General features: G+C 42.0%; 3 protein-coding genes across 10 annotated transcripts in view; all 3 read right to left on the reverse strand.

The window, feature by feature from the left end:
* Positions 1–5,361, reverse strand: part of LOC116690854 (transmembrane protein 65) — a 31,429-nt gene extending 26,068 nt beyond the window's left edge. Inside the window, exons 1-2 of the mRNA XM_032518057.1 lie at positions 5,084–5,361; positions 4,435–4,763 (exon numbers count right to left, since the gene is read on the reverse strand). Of these exons, the coding sequence (XP_032373948.1) occupies positions 4,435–4,729 (295 nt within the window). The 5' untranslated portion in view covers positions 4,730–4,763; positions 5,084–5,361. The remainder of the gene's footprint in view (positions 1–4,434; positions 4,764–5,083) is intronic.
* Positions 1–14,973, reverse strand: part of mal2 (mal, T cell differentiation protein 2) — an 871,414-nt gene that overhangs the window by 795,644 nt on the left and 60,797 nt on the right. The gene's annotated exons all lie outside the window — the stretch shown is intronic.
* The window catches only part of LOC116690844 (protein MTSS 1), a 60,562-nt gene continuing 52,130 nt past the window's right edge, over positions 6,542–14,973 (reverse strand). For 2 of the 8 annotated variants that reach the window (XM_032518039.1, XM_032518038.1), the window contains 7 exons: positions 14,569–14,698; positions 13,049–13,162; positions 12,434–12,679; positions 11,985–12,209; positions 11,201–11,360; positions 10,795–11,052; positions 6,542–10,505 (listed from right to left, as the gene is read on the reverse strand). In XM_032518039.1, the coding sequence (XP_032373930.1) occupies positions 9,970–10,505; positions 10,795–11,052; positions 11,201–11,360; positions 11,985–12,209; positions 12,434–12,679; positions 13,049–13,162; positions 14,569–14,698 (1,669 nt within the window). In that variant the 3' untranslated portion in view covers positions 6,542–9,969. Of the gene's footprint in view, positions 10,506–10,794; positions 11,053–11,200; positions 11,361–11,984; positions 12,210–12,433; positions 12,680–13,048; positions 13,163–14,568; positions 14,834–14,973 lie in introns of all 8 variants that reach the window. The other 6 variants (XM_032518036.1, XM_032518035.1, XM_032518042.1 and 3 more) reach the window with 4 other exon arrangements.

The raw sequence follows: 14,973 nt of genomic DNA on the forward strand, positions 1-14,973 counted from the left end.
CCCCCCCCCCCCTTAACAGTACTTTACTTCCTTCAAACTTCTCTCTTCTTTTTCTAAGAACGGGACATTTCTATTGCTACAAGAGGAAAGGTGAATGTACTTGTGTATGATCTTCACTACAACTTGCTTTTTCCTAACCTTTTCTCTTTTCTCTACTCAAACAAACATCTAGTCCTTTGGAGTATCTTAGCCGTAACACTGTGCCCCTAAAATGCTCACTAGACATTTGTCTGGAGCATAAAGTCTAAGAAACAAAACCAGGTAACAACTTATCTGCCCTCAGTCTGCCTTATCCGTTTTACTGTTTCACCCAAAACATTGGTCACTACAGTTGTGATTATTAGTGACTTGAAATAAAATGCATGCTCCATGCTTAATGAAGAATGAAGTAGTTTTAGCCACCACAAAAAAATGACATGGAGGCATGACTAGAAGATAGCTGTCCGACATTATAACAGAAGACCCAGTAAAGTTGATCCCTGACTGTGTACCACCACTTCCAAAGAATGGTAAGGGAAGTTTTCAATTCTGAAAAAACCTTGTTGTATTCAGAATACTGCATTTACAGCACACCCTATGCTATAAACAATGGGCCAAAAATGAAAGGGGTTGTTTGTTATTACAAACAGAACATGTTCTACCGACTCTGCAGTTCTCCTCCGCTCTACGGGGGGATTTAGAATCTTTCATCTCAGTGTTTGGATTTTACAGTCGACGACTCTACTGTTTTGGGTGAGCAACTATTTCCCAGCAGCTTGCTGTTTTCAGCAAAAACTCAACAGACTTTATGCTTCTTGGCCAGCAGCAGATGGCAGACAAGCACAGTTAGCAACTAGCTGGTGACCATATCAAAGCATTTAGCAGCTAAACAGACAGATGTTTTCCTCAGGGGTTGGTGGTGACCAAAAACAGATCTAAAAAGGAGAGTGGAAATTGGACTTACATCAGGCAAGAAATCCAAAAGACCAGAAATACAACTCAAAAAGAATGCTAATGTTCCACTTCGTCTGCAGGGTGTTCAAATAACTTGAAACTTAAAAAATAAGTAAACTGACTAAATGTTCAGGCAAGCATCTTATAACGTAACATGTAACTTAAATTTAAGAGCACAATCCAGAATGAAGGTGAATTATTTCGGTAAATATGGCCACAACCTGCATGGACATAATGCAGTGGACTCTATTATCCTGAGGACTTCCCAGTACGATGTGTCAGCGAGTTTCACCCACAGGCAGAACTCCAGCTTCATCACCATTCCCTGAAACTTGCATATACTGTAATATTTGTCAGGAAAATAAGGGCTTTTCCTCAGGTGTCCTACAGCCTCTGGGTAGAATGATGATGGGTGTTGATAAGTCTCTATAAAAAAAAATCAACCTCTCAGCCGGAAAGTCATTGAGAGTGTGCCGACCAGTCCAGCAGTTACTGATTCAGCTACTCTGCAGCCCTGCACATACAGCAGGTAAGAAGATCCCTGAGGGTTTTATAGCGCAAAGGTGAGGATGTCCGCATGCTCCAACCAGGTACTGTAGGCCCGATCGGTGAGAGCAGAGGAAAGTAGCGGTCGTCTGCGTACAGTTACCTCAGTAAGCTAGCCACATTATTCTCTCATCTTCGGTTGCAAAGTTGAGGTGGTTTTTGAATCGTTAAAAATATGAAGTTGTGAATCAAGCCAGCGATGTCAATCTTTTTATAGCCCTCTAGTGCATTTCAAGGGTATGGAGGTTCTAAATGTGGTTCAACCTAGTACATCATCTCTCCATATTCATGCCACACTTCTCTGATATTCAGCAACAATAACATGCAAGCATTTTTGCCCAAATGATTCAAATGGTCTAACATATTTAATATTATGGTTTTATAGTCACTAAGCGCAACTTGAACATGCTACAGTGATCCAAAATGAGTGTGACACCTTGTTTTTTGCAGCCCCAGTGTGTGATATAAAACCCTCCACCATGAGGATCATGGGGGATTTAGCTCAGTTTGCTCAGTGTTGAAATTGCACAGGGAAGGCTGGCAGCATGTAGTCAGGATGCAATCAGCCACATTGGAAAGAAAAATAATGGTGTACTATTAGGAGCGCCCAGCATGGGGAATCATATTGGAACATGTCGTAATCGGGCAAAACGGCCAGCCTCCTACAATTCTCTCTGCCAGTTCTCCAGAGACTGGATACAGAGTGGGAATGAGGAAAAGAGAGGTATTTCCAACTGAGTTTCTGTCTATTTTTCCTTTCAAACAAGTAATTATCATCTGTGCAATGAGAGGAACTATTTAGTTGGACTTGAACAGGGTCTAATCTTATTTGGCAATACCTATAACTAAAAGGTGTGAACTGACACTGTTAAGCTTAACAATCATTGCCATTGTCTTCACAGCCATCACTACCATCTCTGTTATCACCATTTTTTTGCATTATCATCACTGCCAAAATTAGTTCTATAACCATCTAAGCTGCTGGCAGACAGCAGAGGTATCACTGGCCTGTTTTAGCATACATTAACAGCGGTGGCTGACTGCTATGACCCAATCAATCATGTAAAGAATCAATACTATCCATTCCCCATACTGTAGATGAAAGCAGAATGCTACCCTTCCCAGTTATGGTTTTGCAGGAGCGTATAGAGAAAATGACGACACTCACAGAAAAAAAAGGATGCAACATTTGTTTGTGTTTTTCCTCCTCAACAAAACATCTTTTGATGAGGTAAAAAGGGAAGAAGCAGAACAACTGAAATCTTAAATTATAAACTAAACAAACATGATTTTTTTCAAGTCACAATGTCAGTAGGCAAGCTTTTAACCATTACAGTATGGGCTGTGATTTGGGCTGTGAATTGTTATTCTGGGCCTCACATACTGTACACTGCAAAGAAACTGTACACACATGACATAGCAACCAATGCATGTAGGTTCAACATTCAGCAGTCTGACACTACATGGTTTAAAGGAGCCTGGCATACAGAGTCCAGCAGGGAGTAGGCTACACAACATAAGAGCATTTAAGCACAAATAAGAGAAATTGAGAGACATTAGGGATTATTCTGCCTTAAAATTTTCAGAGGTCAGAGATATGTGAAGCTATACCCTGCAGGGTGTCCCACAAATCACTTGCTTATCATAAGACACAACAGTAAAAAAAAAAAAAAGACTCCACTGAAAACCATCAGTGCAAGGTTCCAGGAATAAAGTGAAAATAAAGTGCTTTTATTCATAATTCGAGGGCTCAGTGCAATCGCTCACGCCTTTCTTTCTCAGTCCATCCTTCTATTCTCTTCTGTCTCTGTATTGGTCAACCCAGTTCCTTATTTTTCTCTGTGTCTGAAAGCCACAACTATAGGCTTAGGTACTGAGGGATACTGTAGTCTACTCCCTACTGAAATACTGTGAGAGGGATTCTTGTGGAAATAAGAGTTACAGTAGTTAATGGTGACACACTCAACTGATCCCTGCTAGGCCTGCAGAAAAATACGAATCAAGACTTTTTTAGTTTAAAATTGATATCGCAATTCTCTGCCATGATTTTTTTTCACGTAGTGTAACATTTATTGCACAGATGAACCATGACAAAACAAAACAAATTGGCAGCACCAAACAAAGATTTTTTTTTGGTACCTATAGCCCATTTCCTATCACCACAAGAGCTTTCAGTGAAGAAAAGGTGAGAGGACTGCAGCGCTTGAGAGCACTTTAAAACCTCTTTTATACAATCTATGTTTAAAACTCACAGAAGAAAGTAGTAGCGTTTGTGACGCAGTCGGCTCGTTAAATCGGTTATTTAAATATTTTATTGTGAACAGGGTGAATCGAGACCGCGATTTTATAACGATTAATCGTGCAGGCCTTATCCCTGGCCATAGATTCTCTTTTCTCTCAGGGAGGTCAGAGGTCAGGGTCAAGCTGCCCTCAGTGGAACTATGGTGTGATGTTTTAGAAAAACTAGGCTTTGATCAGTCTTCCAACTGCAACTTTTTTTTAGACTTCCATTAGGCATCAGGAGATTAAAATCAAAGCTGTGATGTTACCGACATTATACTACGGTTAACCACAGTGCAGGCTACTCCATCCCATCACAGCCTGTTCCCTGATGCTGTAGCTTATGTCAGCTACGATTACACTGATGCCTGATATCTAACCCAACAGCGCTTGCCAGTATATGTGGTATTCAGTGGTGATTAAAAAAACTAAGAAGTACATTCTGCAGTTGATGATGAAATACCATTATCATCGATTATAGGCCTAAATGATTTTAATGAAGCTTTTTCTGATAAAGTCTAGGATGTCCTATGTTGTACATTAAAGACTATTCATGCATTGTATGGCTCAAAATTTCCAAAGGATGGCCAAACTGTATTCCTCTTGGTTTTTCTGCTGTGTGGCACTTACTATGACAATATTTTTAGCTGTAGGCTACTGTAGCACATCACCTACCTTGAGCTATGGCTATGGACTCGAACTTGTGCAGTTCTCGCAGCAGACAGGTACGCTCAGACGGATGCAGAGTATAAATAAACTCCTTGGCTCCCCGGGGAGAGTCGAGGGGCTCCACGAGCTCATTCAGCGGATGTGTGCCCAGGTTACACCGCTGCACCAGCATGGAGAGAGGAGGATCTGAGGCGAACCGGGCTAGGGCGGGCGTTTGGTGGTTGCGTCCGGCTGTGGCCAACCCAGCCCCGGCTCTCAAAGAGAGGGCGGGCCGCAGGACTCTCCGCAGGCAGGGCAGCATCGCAGGAATGGGGGTAGAGCGATACGCCGGGAACCTGATGGAGAACAGCAGAGGACATACAACAGGCCTTGGTTACCACTTTGAGCCTGCACTCCTCTAAAACATAACATGCGGCTTTATAAAGGAACAATGCTGCAAATAATCGCTGCAACGGTCGCATGATGCCATCCTCAGTGTGGAGGCATCTGGGGTTATTTAAGGGCACAACACGGACCTGACAATAACAATGCAAGCCATTATTTTAAGAACATAAAATTCAAGCCAATGTTACGCGCCTTTTGTCAAACAAAAAGTAGGAAAATACGCGACAGTTGACCAAAAAATCCAACGAACAACTTGTCTTATCGGACGCACCTCAGTCGAGCTGTCCCGTCCAACAACCGAAGAAACCTTGAAAATACAGAAGCTGCTCCGGCGCACACGTGACTTATTTACAAGCAGCGAGATGTTGTAGACAGCCGCATGCAACCTCAAACACCGAACTGGCTGTAGTATTCGTAAATTACATATTTGCGGGCGTAACCTCGGCTGGTATAACCTCTGGTTGACGGGATGATGGGAGGCGGATGGGATGGAGGGCACGTCAGCGGCCAGCAGCCCGAAAATACTTTCCAATAGCAGCGTTGCTTTCCTCCGTGCGTAACTGTGACGACGTCGCCAGACGTAGCCTACGTTCATTCAGCACATAGATAGAGGCTGAGTGGATGGGGACGATGTTATAGGCTACGACAGTAGGCTACGTCTACCATAACGAAAAAATACTATGTCCTGTATATAGACTTATATATGTCTTATAGAAATGTTATTGAAAAATAATATCTTGATACAGTAGTATATAGGCCTCTTGTATGAAAAAAGTGTTTGTCACAGACAGGCGGTTATTTCTTGCAGGTTTAGTAAAAGGAGTGTGTGTCTGTTGGGTGTGTGCTCATTCCTCCCTCTGCTATTATGCGTGGGTACGTTTGAGCTGTTCAGACAGATTATAGTCCACACCCTAAGAACGTATGACACCATGTGGAAGTTATTTGTGTCGAGGAGGAATCCTCCTACTTTAGGCAAAAGTAGGAGGCACCCTTCCAATCTAAAACTTTGTAATGCATGATTTATTTCAAGCCCCTCTGTGTGGAAGTGGCACATTCATTGTTTTGGCTGTACATGTATTGATTAGGAGAGTTTTCACAGGGATGGAAGGAGTGATGCATTACCCCAGCAGAAGCTGCAAATCAGGTTTAGGGTGTTAAAAGAAGCTCAGAGAGCGCCCCCTGGTGGACTAATCTAAGCACATCATCATCAGTTTACATCCTCACCGAAGGTAGTGAAGATTCTCTTGAATCTGTTATGCTTGAGTTACTCTGAACCTGTACATGACGTTTCCCACCCACTATCCCACAGTATGGCCAGTTTTGTATAAATGCTTTAAAATGGACACAACTCATGCAGTTAAAACACAAGAGATCAATGTGCAAAAAAACATTTACCGGATTGTTTTTCAGTTGCTGCTTTGAGGTCAAGACTTAACTGTAAAGTTTAGCTTTTAGGTCAACATCGGTGGGAAGTCCTGGAGGGGGTCCAAAAGTTTGAAGGTACATTTCCATAGCAACAGAACCAATGCAAAGGCCGATGAGGTCTGTGTAATACGGTAGAAAGCTCCAGAACAGCTAATAAAGTGACACTGAAGTGAGATTGTTTTGTCATCCATTTACCTAAAAGTTCAGCAAAGGAATGTAAAAATGAAACAAATAAAGTATGAGGGAGGTGGTGTTTAAACCTGTTGATACAGCAACAACACGTTCAAGAAGTCAGTGAGCCAAATCAAAATTTATATTTTTATTATATTGCTAAAGCTGTCATTACACAAAAATAACAACCCTTTACTTCCTGAAACAAACTGCATCGTAGCATGTTGAACTGTACAGGGACAGACAGAGAGGTCAACTCTCCTCGGTGCTAAAAACTAAACTAGAAACCAGGTTCAACTGTACTTTCAAACCCTCACAAACTAGAAACGTCTTATTCATAGGATATACCGGCATTTGGCAACTCTGATATAATATATATTTATGCTAGCAATTTATATATGGAAATTACAGGTTGATAATATAGGTTTTAGACAGGTTGATGGCCAAAAAAACAACAAAACAAAGAATAAACATCATCAGCAATTATAAGAACTGAATGCTGGGTTTTAAGAAACATCTAAGCAGTAATATTATTTTTGTTCTGCTGAAATCAAACAGTACAGGGAATTTTTTTGTATGAAAGGGGTTTGTGGTCCATAACCTCTGTTCACACTATGGGTTTAATTCAGGCACAGAGATAATATATTTGCTTTTTTGCATTCATTCTTTGTATTGTACCTTCCTATTACATAACATTTATAAGAATCTTGTTTAAAAAAAACTGAAAAAACTAAATTCTCCCACTAAAATGTCTTTGGAAAAGTCAGGTCCGATTAGGCTAGAAAAGGCTAGACATTGTGGGCAGCGTGCCATTTGTTCGACCCGAATATGAAAATATATTGTTCAATAACATTTGACCTGTATTCAGTTGTCAATGACTGGGGTACAAATGCTCAAATTTGAATCACCCCCAGGGAATAGTTCAATCAAAGTTTGCATGTGGCCGTGATGATGACTCAGGCAAACCCATTCTGACTGTCTGCACGGTCTTAACTGAACTGCACTCGGCTCTTTTAAACACAATTTTTCCCAAAATCTGAACCCATAATACTGATGAAAGCATTCTTGATGAAGCTTCATTGTAAAACCAAAACTTCTGCTGACTTCTAGTGGTCCCTGGAAGTCAGAGGAACACACTGTGTTGTAGCCTTTGTTCACTTCTAAACCAGCCAGCATTTATGCCATTATTAAAATGCAGTGCAACTATACATGTGTGAAATATGGGACTTGAATGAATCGTAGCAGGACGGTCATGAACGTTTCACTGATGAAACAACACATCATCAGATGGTACATGCATGGATAGAGGAAACAACTATATTACTCTATTTTATATACGTATCAAAATAGGTTGAGAAAGAAAAAAGACTGAGAATAGAATCAAATAAATTAAAATGTGTGAGTTCTTGGACTAACCTGTATAGCTAAATAACACTTACAGTTTCATACATCTTGTAATAGCTATGGCCTCACAGTGCTTGAACAGAAATGTAAATTAAATTACAGACTATGACTCAGGGATGCTATCAGTTTCAGCCTATAGTCTTAAAACGCTGCAGTCTTATAGCTCCAAAACATCTTATTGTCCAGATATAAACGGAGCATTTTAAATTGCACCTATGGTGACATATTTCTGAAACTATACAATGAATTTATGTAATTTTTAGGGCAATAAAGTATGTACGTACTGGACTTGTCACCTTAATTACTATTGCAAAAAATTAAAAAAACAACAAAACAAAAAAAAAACAGAATTGGAGATGACAGATGTAAAAGCCTAATTAATCATAAAGGACATGAGCATGCATGCTACATGCTTCTCAAAGAAGACAACAGAGTTCAATATAACAGCAACCAGACAGAACAACTAGACCAGGATGGTGGCCTTACCAGTCACAGTTAATAATACTTAAAAGATCAATGTCTTCAATAACTTCTAAAAGATGTTTAATAATATATATAAATTTGATTTAACGTTGAGTTTTGACATGGCACATCTGTACTTTGACATTTATTAGTAGCGTTATGCGCAATGGATGCACAGCAGGTTGCAGTAAGGCTAAAAAATGCTACAAAAAAGAAGGGGCTAATATATAATTGATATAAACACAAACCACTGAGGAGTTCTACAAAGGTCAGCATGTAGATATTGCAGATTAAATGATGAATTCAGACTGGGAAAAAATTATAAAAAATAAAACCAATTCACATCCACAGGTAATGGTATTTGAGGATTATTATAAATTATATTGAAGATGTGAAACTTTGTGATTGTGGCACATAAGGAAGGAAAAAGGAAATACAGAGAGCGAGAAGCACCAACACACTCCTCAGCAACAGAGACGTGCAAAATTATTTACAAATCATGTAACTACTAACAACTAAAACAGGGCGTAACTTGTAGTGTCTGTTAATGTCACAGCATCAGCCGTGTGACACTTTAGTCACATTGTTGTCTCCAACTTGGACTTGGATGAAACTCCGGATGCAAAACAAAGCCAGTTCATTTGCTTTTTGAGGAGCTCTCTGTATTAGTCATAGCCCAGCCCGTGTTGACTAGGTGGACACCTCACATATTTAAGTATTTGAACTGTGAGGGGATGACAGCATTGAAAACATAGCACCTTCCTGCAGCCATCAGGGGGTCCCTCCAAGTAAGCGGTTAGCAATTCAGAAGATGCCAAATGGTGCAACGGAAAGTCGACCAGTGAAGCCATTGCTTTCTAGTGCGACTGCATATTGCACTTGATGCTGTGAAGTACTTGCATTGGCTATTGTGCTCCTTCTGCCAAGTCACTAGGCAGTTAGAATGCTCACGTGTCCCACGCTGGTACAATGCACTACCAATATAATAAGAGTTTACACACACTATACTAATATACACATTTTATAATTGTTGTCTTTTTACACTGAGAAGAGGCAGGCACATTGTCCTTGTCCAACACTCTGCTTCAAGAATACCACCAGATAAACCAACTGTGGTGTAATGCTACTCTTTTCTTCTTTTGTTATTTATCAAGAAAAATATCCTCATGTTTACAATGTCATTACACAGCTGTTGGCTCGGATTTACAAAAACATTTTAGTACTTAGGCCAAAAACCTTTATCCGAGGACCTAATTTCTTAGGTCGTATCCTTGTACCTGTAAAGGCTTGTTAGTTACTCAACTTACACAAGCATCTACTTCATGTGGTCCTGTGATCCACTTTAGGTCCAAACCAATATTTCAACAAACCTGGCTTTACATTGTTTCTGAGGCATCGTAAGCCAAATCAGAAAATTTGAAACTGAACAATAGCATGTCTTTATATTTTCTACATTGAATCATTATAGATGGCTTCTGCGGTGAGGGATTCTCACAGGTGAACATGTACAGAATGAGAAACGCTACATGGTGTCCTTCATTTCTCATACTAGCATAAGGCGCCTTTTGATTCTGTACATCTCATTACTTTCAGCGACATTTTTTTCTAAAGCCTTTGACCTTATTTACAAACACAATGAAGGGAGAGCCTCACTTCTGTGACATGAGCTCACATGTCGTCACATGTGTCATGTCATCATGCTATGCGTGGTGCGGAGCGGTCGTTGGTGAGGGTTCTTTTGAGCTTAACCCCCTTGCGGATGGCCACCAGCATGTTGCCTTCTAACTCTTCTCCCGCCTCCTCTGCGCCTCCTTCCTGCCCTATATCACAGTGAAGGTGCTGCTGGTTAAGCAGGGGTACAGTGGGAGGATTGGTTGTAGCCTGACCACTCCAGGACATCACAGGCAGCGTGCCAGCATCCTCCCCTCCTGTTGGAGAATCTGGGCTTTCTTCTCCTCTTCCTCTAACCATCTCCTCTGCACCCCTGCTCCCATTAACTGCTCCAGACATATTGGGCACCGTAGGGATTTTTACCGGGATGACAGGCGTACGAATAGGAATTGGGCCTGTGCCGACAACTGAGCCAGACCGGCGGGCAGAAGGTTTTGAAGGAGTGCGGCGGATTGTGGCAACCCCAGGGGTAACAATAACTGGACCGTGGCCTGTAGAATAGGACCCAGGGGCATTATGGGAGCTGGATCCAGAATAACATCCCTGACCTGAACTTGAGCCTGCAATGGTAGAACACAAATGGCAATTTAAGCCAAAAATAAAATCATCTCAGTATATACAGCAGCCTTTGTGATTTATTAATAAGAAGTAGGAAATACTGAAGGACATAAAAAAGCAGTATAATAGAACTATTCTTCTGATCAAGTATTCCATTTACGTAACATTTATAAAGGAAGTTACTGACATAAACCAACATGATACCTTACAAACATACAACTTCAACACAGTAAAAAGGGAAGGATCTAAGTGTATGCATCCCATTGTGACAAATATCAATGTCGTCGGTACCTGTAGGGGTAGGTGGATAAGCCCCAGTGTGGATAGGTGTGGGGGGATAGGGCCCTGCAGGGTAGGCTCCCTGTCCATGGTAGGGAGTCTGTGTGCTGGGCAGGCCGGCTGTGGAGGCCGGCCGTTTGCTCTGGAACATGAGTCGGTAGGACTGACTGATGTCACTGTTTCTGGGGATGGTGGAGGACTTGTCAAAGTCAGAGTGCTGCTGCTCAGGCTCCTGATCTCCGGCCATTGAGAAATAGTCATAGTCTGATACTAGATAGAACAAATAAAGAGGTTAAGAATGAGCTGACACAATAATATATTGTATATTTTAAAATAGAGAGGATAAAAGACAAAGAGTTGAGCAGTGTACTTCATTGAAAATTGGCGACCATTGCATTATGTTATGTTCAAGTGCTACCTTGCGAAGGAATTGTGTCTTCGGAGCAACAGGGTGTGTTGGTCTGCGTGCTGTAGCCGCTGGAACATTGGATGGAGTCTCTACTGGACCTCTGGGTGTCCAGCTCCAGACCTCTGGATAAGGCCAGAGCCAGTTCCTCATGGGCCTCAATATCACCAGCCTGGAGCAATCACCCAATGAAAAAAAACATTTGGTATACAGCCAGACACAATTCATTAAAGTCATTAGAAACATCAGGTACTGATAATGTAAGTCAGTAAATGGGAACATTAGTGGTAGGAGGCTCAATCATGTGGTCTAAATGCCATGATTGCAAAAACATCGACTAGAAGTTGAATCTGAGGTCGCCTGAAACTTAAACTAAACAGATGGCATTAAATGTAAACTGACTTATGTTAGTGTGCTTTGTCCAGTATTTGCAGAATTAACACTCACTGAACAATTTTGATTTTGTAGCAATTTGCCACCTGCTGCAGCAAATTTTCTAATTTTTCAGGCACAGAGACAAAAAATATGTCTGAAATCATATGGAGCTTCTCTGCACCTAACAACATAAATACGCAAACAATTAGACCATAGACCATATACTAAAGGCAACAACACACTTAAAACTTCCAAAATCTTCATTCAAGTCTAAATGGAGGATAGAAAGGATACGATACAAAGTAAAAGGAAATAGCTAAATGAAGGCACACAACACAAAAGTAGACACAATTGCCAAAAAATGGTTGATTGGCTTAATGAATGCAGGCTGTGTTTGTATGAGACGGAGAGTAAAACAGACCTTAAAAGGCACACCAACAGTTCTGTTCTTCTCCTCCACTGATGCTGATGTTTGTAGTGCAGCCGACGCTGGTGCTGAGGTCGGCATTGAGGCTGGGCTTGAGGATGGTCTGCCATCATTACTCACACTACCATTACAGTCCACTACAGCTGGGGTCCCCTTGTCTTTCTTCCTCCTCAGTGTGTTGACCATGGGCTGGTCATAAGGGCCTGGCTTAGCCCAGTCCTTTAAAAGAAAGACACGTCAGTGTTGATTGTTAATTCTTTTCTCTGATGTGCTTTCCCGCCTTATTTTCAGCTGCAGATTGAAAGTATATAACAAGCAAACTGGTGAACAACAACAGCAACAACAACAACAGTAAACAATGAACAAGGCTTGCATGTTGAACAAACCGTTTAACAAAGAGAACGGGAATAAGGTGATCATTGAGACCGAGGGGATGAACAAACCTTCCAGCTGGGGACTCGTGATGAAGGCACCATGGGGGAGCCCAACGAGCAGTTGTGAGATTGGTCTGGCAGCAAGGCTGAGGCAGGACGTGACCATGAACGAGTGGGGCAGGACGAGGCGGTGTAGGATGAGGAGGAAGGAGGGAAGAAGGGAAAGGCGGTGTCTGACCCTGAGCCCAAACTCCCCCCGTTGCTATGCATGTAGGGGGAAATGGCTGGACTGTAGTGGTCAAAACCATTGGACAACTGGATGCGTGCACGTCAGTGGGAGGAGGGATGATAACAGACACCGGCGAAAATAAAACAAACACACAATGGGGTAAATAATTGAAAAGATGGGCAACATCATCAAAGGAACACAAAAATAATAAGGAATTCATATTGATCACATCCACACAGAAAAAATGTTGAACTGAATGAAAACTAGAGGAACTGATGCACATGCCAGGGAGTTTGGAGGTTTCTTTAACGTTACTGTGATAAAGAAAGGTCGATGCCATGTAAAGCACAGTTTGAAGTTGCGTATGAGGAAGCTGCGGTGGGTGTATTGCTGGTACATCACAGACCTTTATGTGAAAGGTGGGGTAAGTTTGTTGGTGGATGAGTGTGTTTCACCTTGTCAGTAGTGTGCTGAGGAGCACAAGGAGCAGCTAGAGGAGAGGGGGAGCTGCAGTCACTGTGGAGCTGCCCAGTCTCTGATACCTCAGAGGACCTGGAACTGGGACAAGGCTGGGACAGCGAGGGCAGCAACAAGCAGGCAGTGGGATGAAACCAGAGGGAGAGAGGGGGGGGGGGGTAGAATTGAGATAGACAGAAGGGAAGAATTGCCAAGCCAGACATGTCAGCAGGTAAACAGATAGAGGCAGTTTGTTAGAGAGCACAGGGAACTTTTCCACAGTTCTCAGCAGTTAGTGAGGAGTACAGCCAAGTGTTTATAGAGGCTGTGGCAAAGGAGTGCACTGGGAGTCATACCAGCATTACTTGCATGGACATCAGCAATGTTGAAGTTTGATTAAGGGAAGCACAGGCAAAGTTCCTCTTTTTTAGAAAGTATCCTCACAAAGTCAACATGTATGACGCATGACATTTAAAAAGGAATCTATAAACCCTGGTTATTTTATTAACATTAATAATATGATACTTACTCAGGGAAATAACAGTTTTGCATGCTGCCCTCCAGAAGGGGATTAGAAGTTGGGCAACAGAACATCACCATCCATAGAAGTGGGTTTTGAAAATAGATGGATCTTAAAGAGATCCACATTAAGTGTAAGCCATGGCCTGGCCTTTTTAACCCTTCGTTCAAGAATGAACCCCTGTAAGCCCTGTTTAGCCATAAGACTGTTCTCTTTTGACTATCACCTACTGTTACTAGACCAAGAATGAGGCAACAACAGGGCTGATTCCTAGGACGGTACTGTAAATGGGTCAGGTATGGACTTGCCAAACCACCTTCACTGCATCATAAAATCTTGGAGTATAACTATACCAATGTGTTTTGGACATGGGGAACTCTGGTTGCTGGAGTTCTACCAAAATGTCAGCTAGTGCAGCCGCTTCTCATGGTTGATCTCAAACCACAAGACCCACGCTGATAATCCCATGGACTATCACAGTAAATATGATCTGAAACCTTGTGTTAGAAGGTTGGATAAAACTGTCAGGATTAGACACGCTGACAGAGACATAATCTTAGTTTCTGTAAAATATGCTGTTGACACTGTGACATGTCATTTTACTGTGATACATTTAATGAAAATACAACACACAGTATGCTCAAGCCAAACCACAGTCTGCCACAGTGGTCGACTCTTTAATAGCAGGATGGGGCTGACCGGTTTTGCCCTGGGCTAGAATGAAGGCAGACTAATTTCCTGAGCATTTATGTCATAATAATAATAGCATTGAAATGACTTTACCATGATCACATACACTTACGGCTGCCAGCTAACAGCCTCTCATAGTGGCTGGGGAGCTGTGCGAGAAAAGACTTGTGTGGATTGATGGTTTGAGGGTTTCTCTCTGTCTCTGACTACAATAACTTATAAATCATAGAGTTTATATGGTTTTATAGTCTTGTCTCAACCATGTGTACATACCTATTATTGTTAAGTGTAGTGGAGGGCTTTTCTTACCTTTGTCTCAGCAGCCATGGGCGGGGAAGATTTGGACGATGTGTATTGGTCGTGGGATGAAGAAATGAAGCCCGAGTCATGGGACGAGATGCTAGAGAGCCGGGCTGGGGCCTGCTGGGGTAGTGTGGAGCTACGGTATCGATGGCAGGGGTGATGGTGGTGGAAGAGGTGGTGTGAAGAAGAGGAGGAAGAAGAGGAGGAAGGAGAATGAGAGTGAGAGCCACTGGATCCCCTGGAGTCACTACTGTTAACGCTGTTCAGACTACTGTGAAAGGGGAAGGAGTGATGGATGAGGGGAGGACCAGAGGAAGGAGAAGTTTGGCAGTGACAGGCAAGGTAAAGAGAATCAAGTGCACCCAAAGACATGGATTGAAGAGGGAAGGTTGGATAAGAAAGAGATAAAGG

Source organism: Etheostoma spectabile, chromosome 6 (genome assembly GCF_008692095.1).
Source record: "Etheostoma spectabile isolate EspeVRDwgs_2016 chromosome 6, UIUC_Espe_1.0, whole genome shotgun sequence".
In the NCBI taxonomy this organism is placed as follows: Eukaryota; Metazoa; Chordata; class Actinopteri; order Perciformes; family Percidae; genus Etheostoma; species Etheostoma spectabile.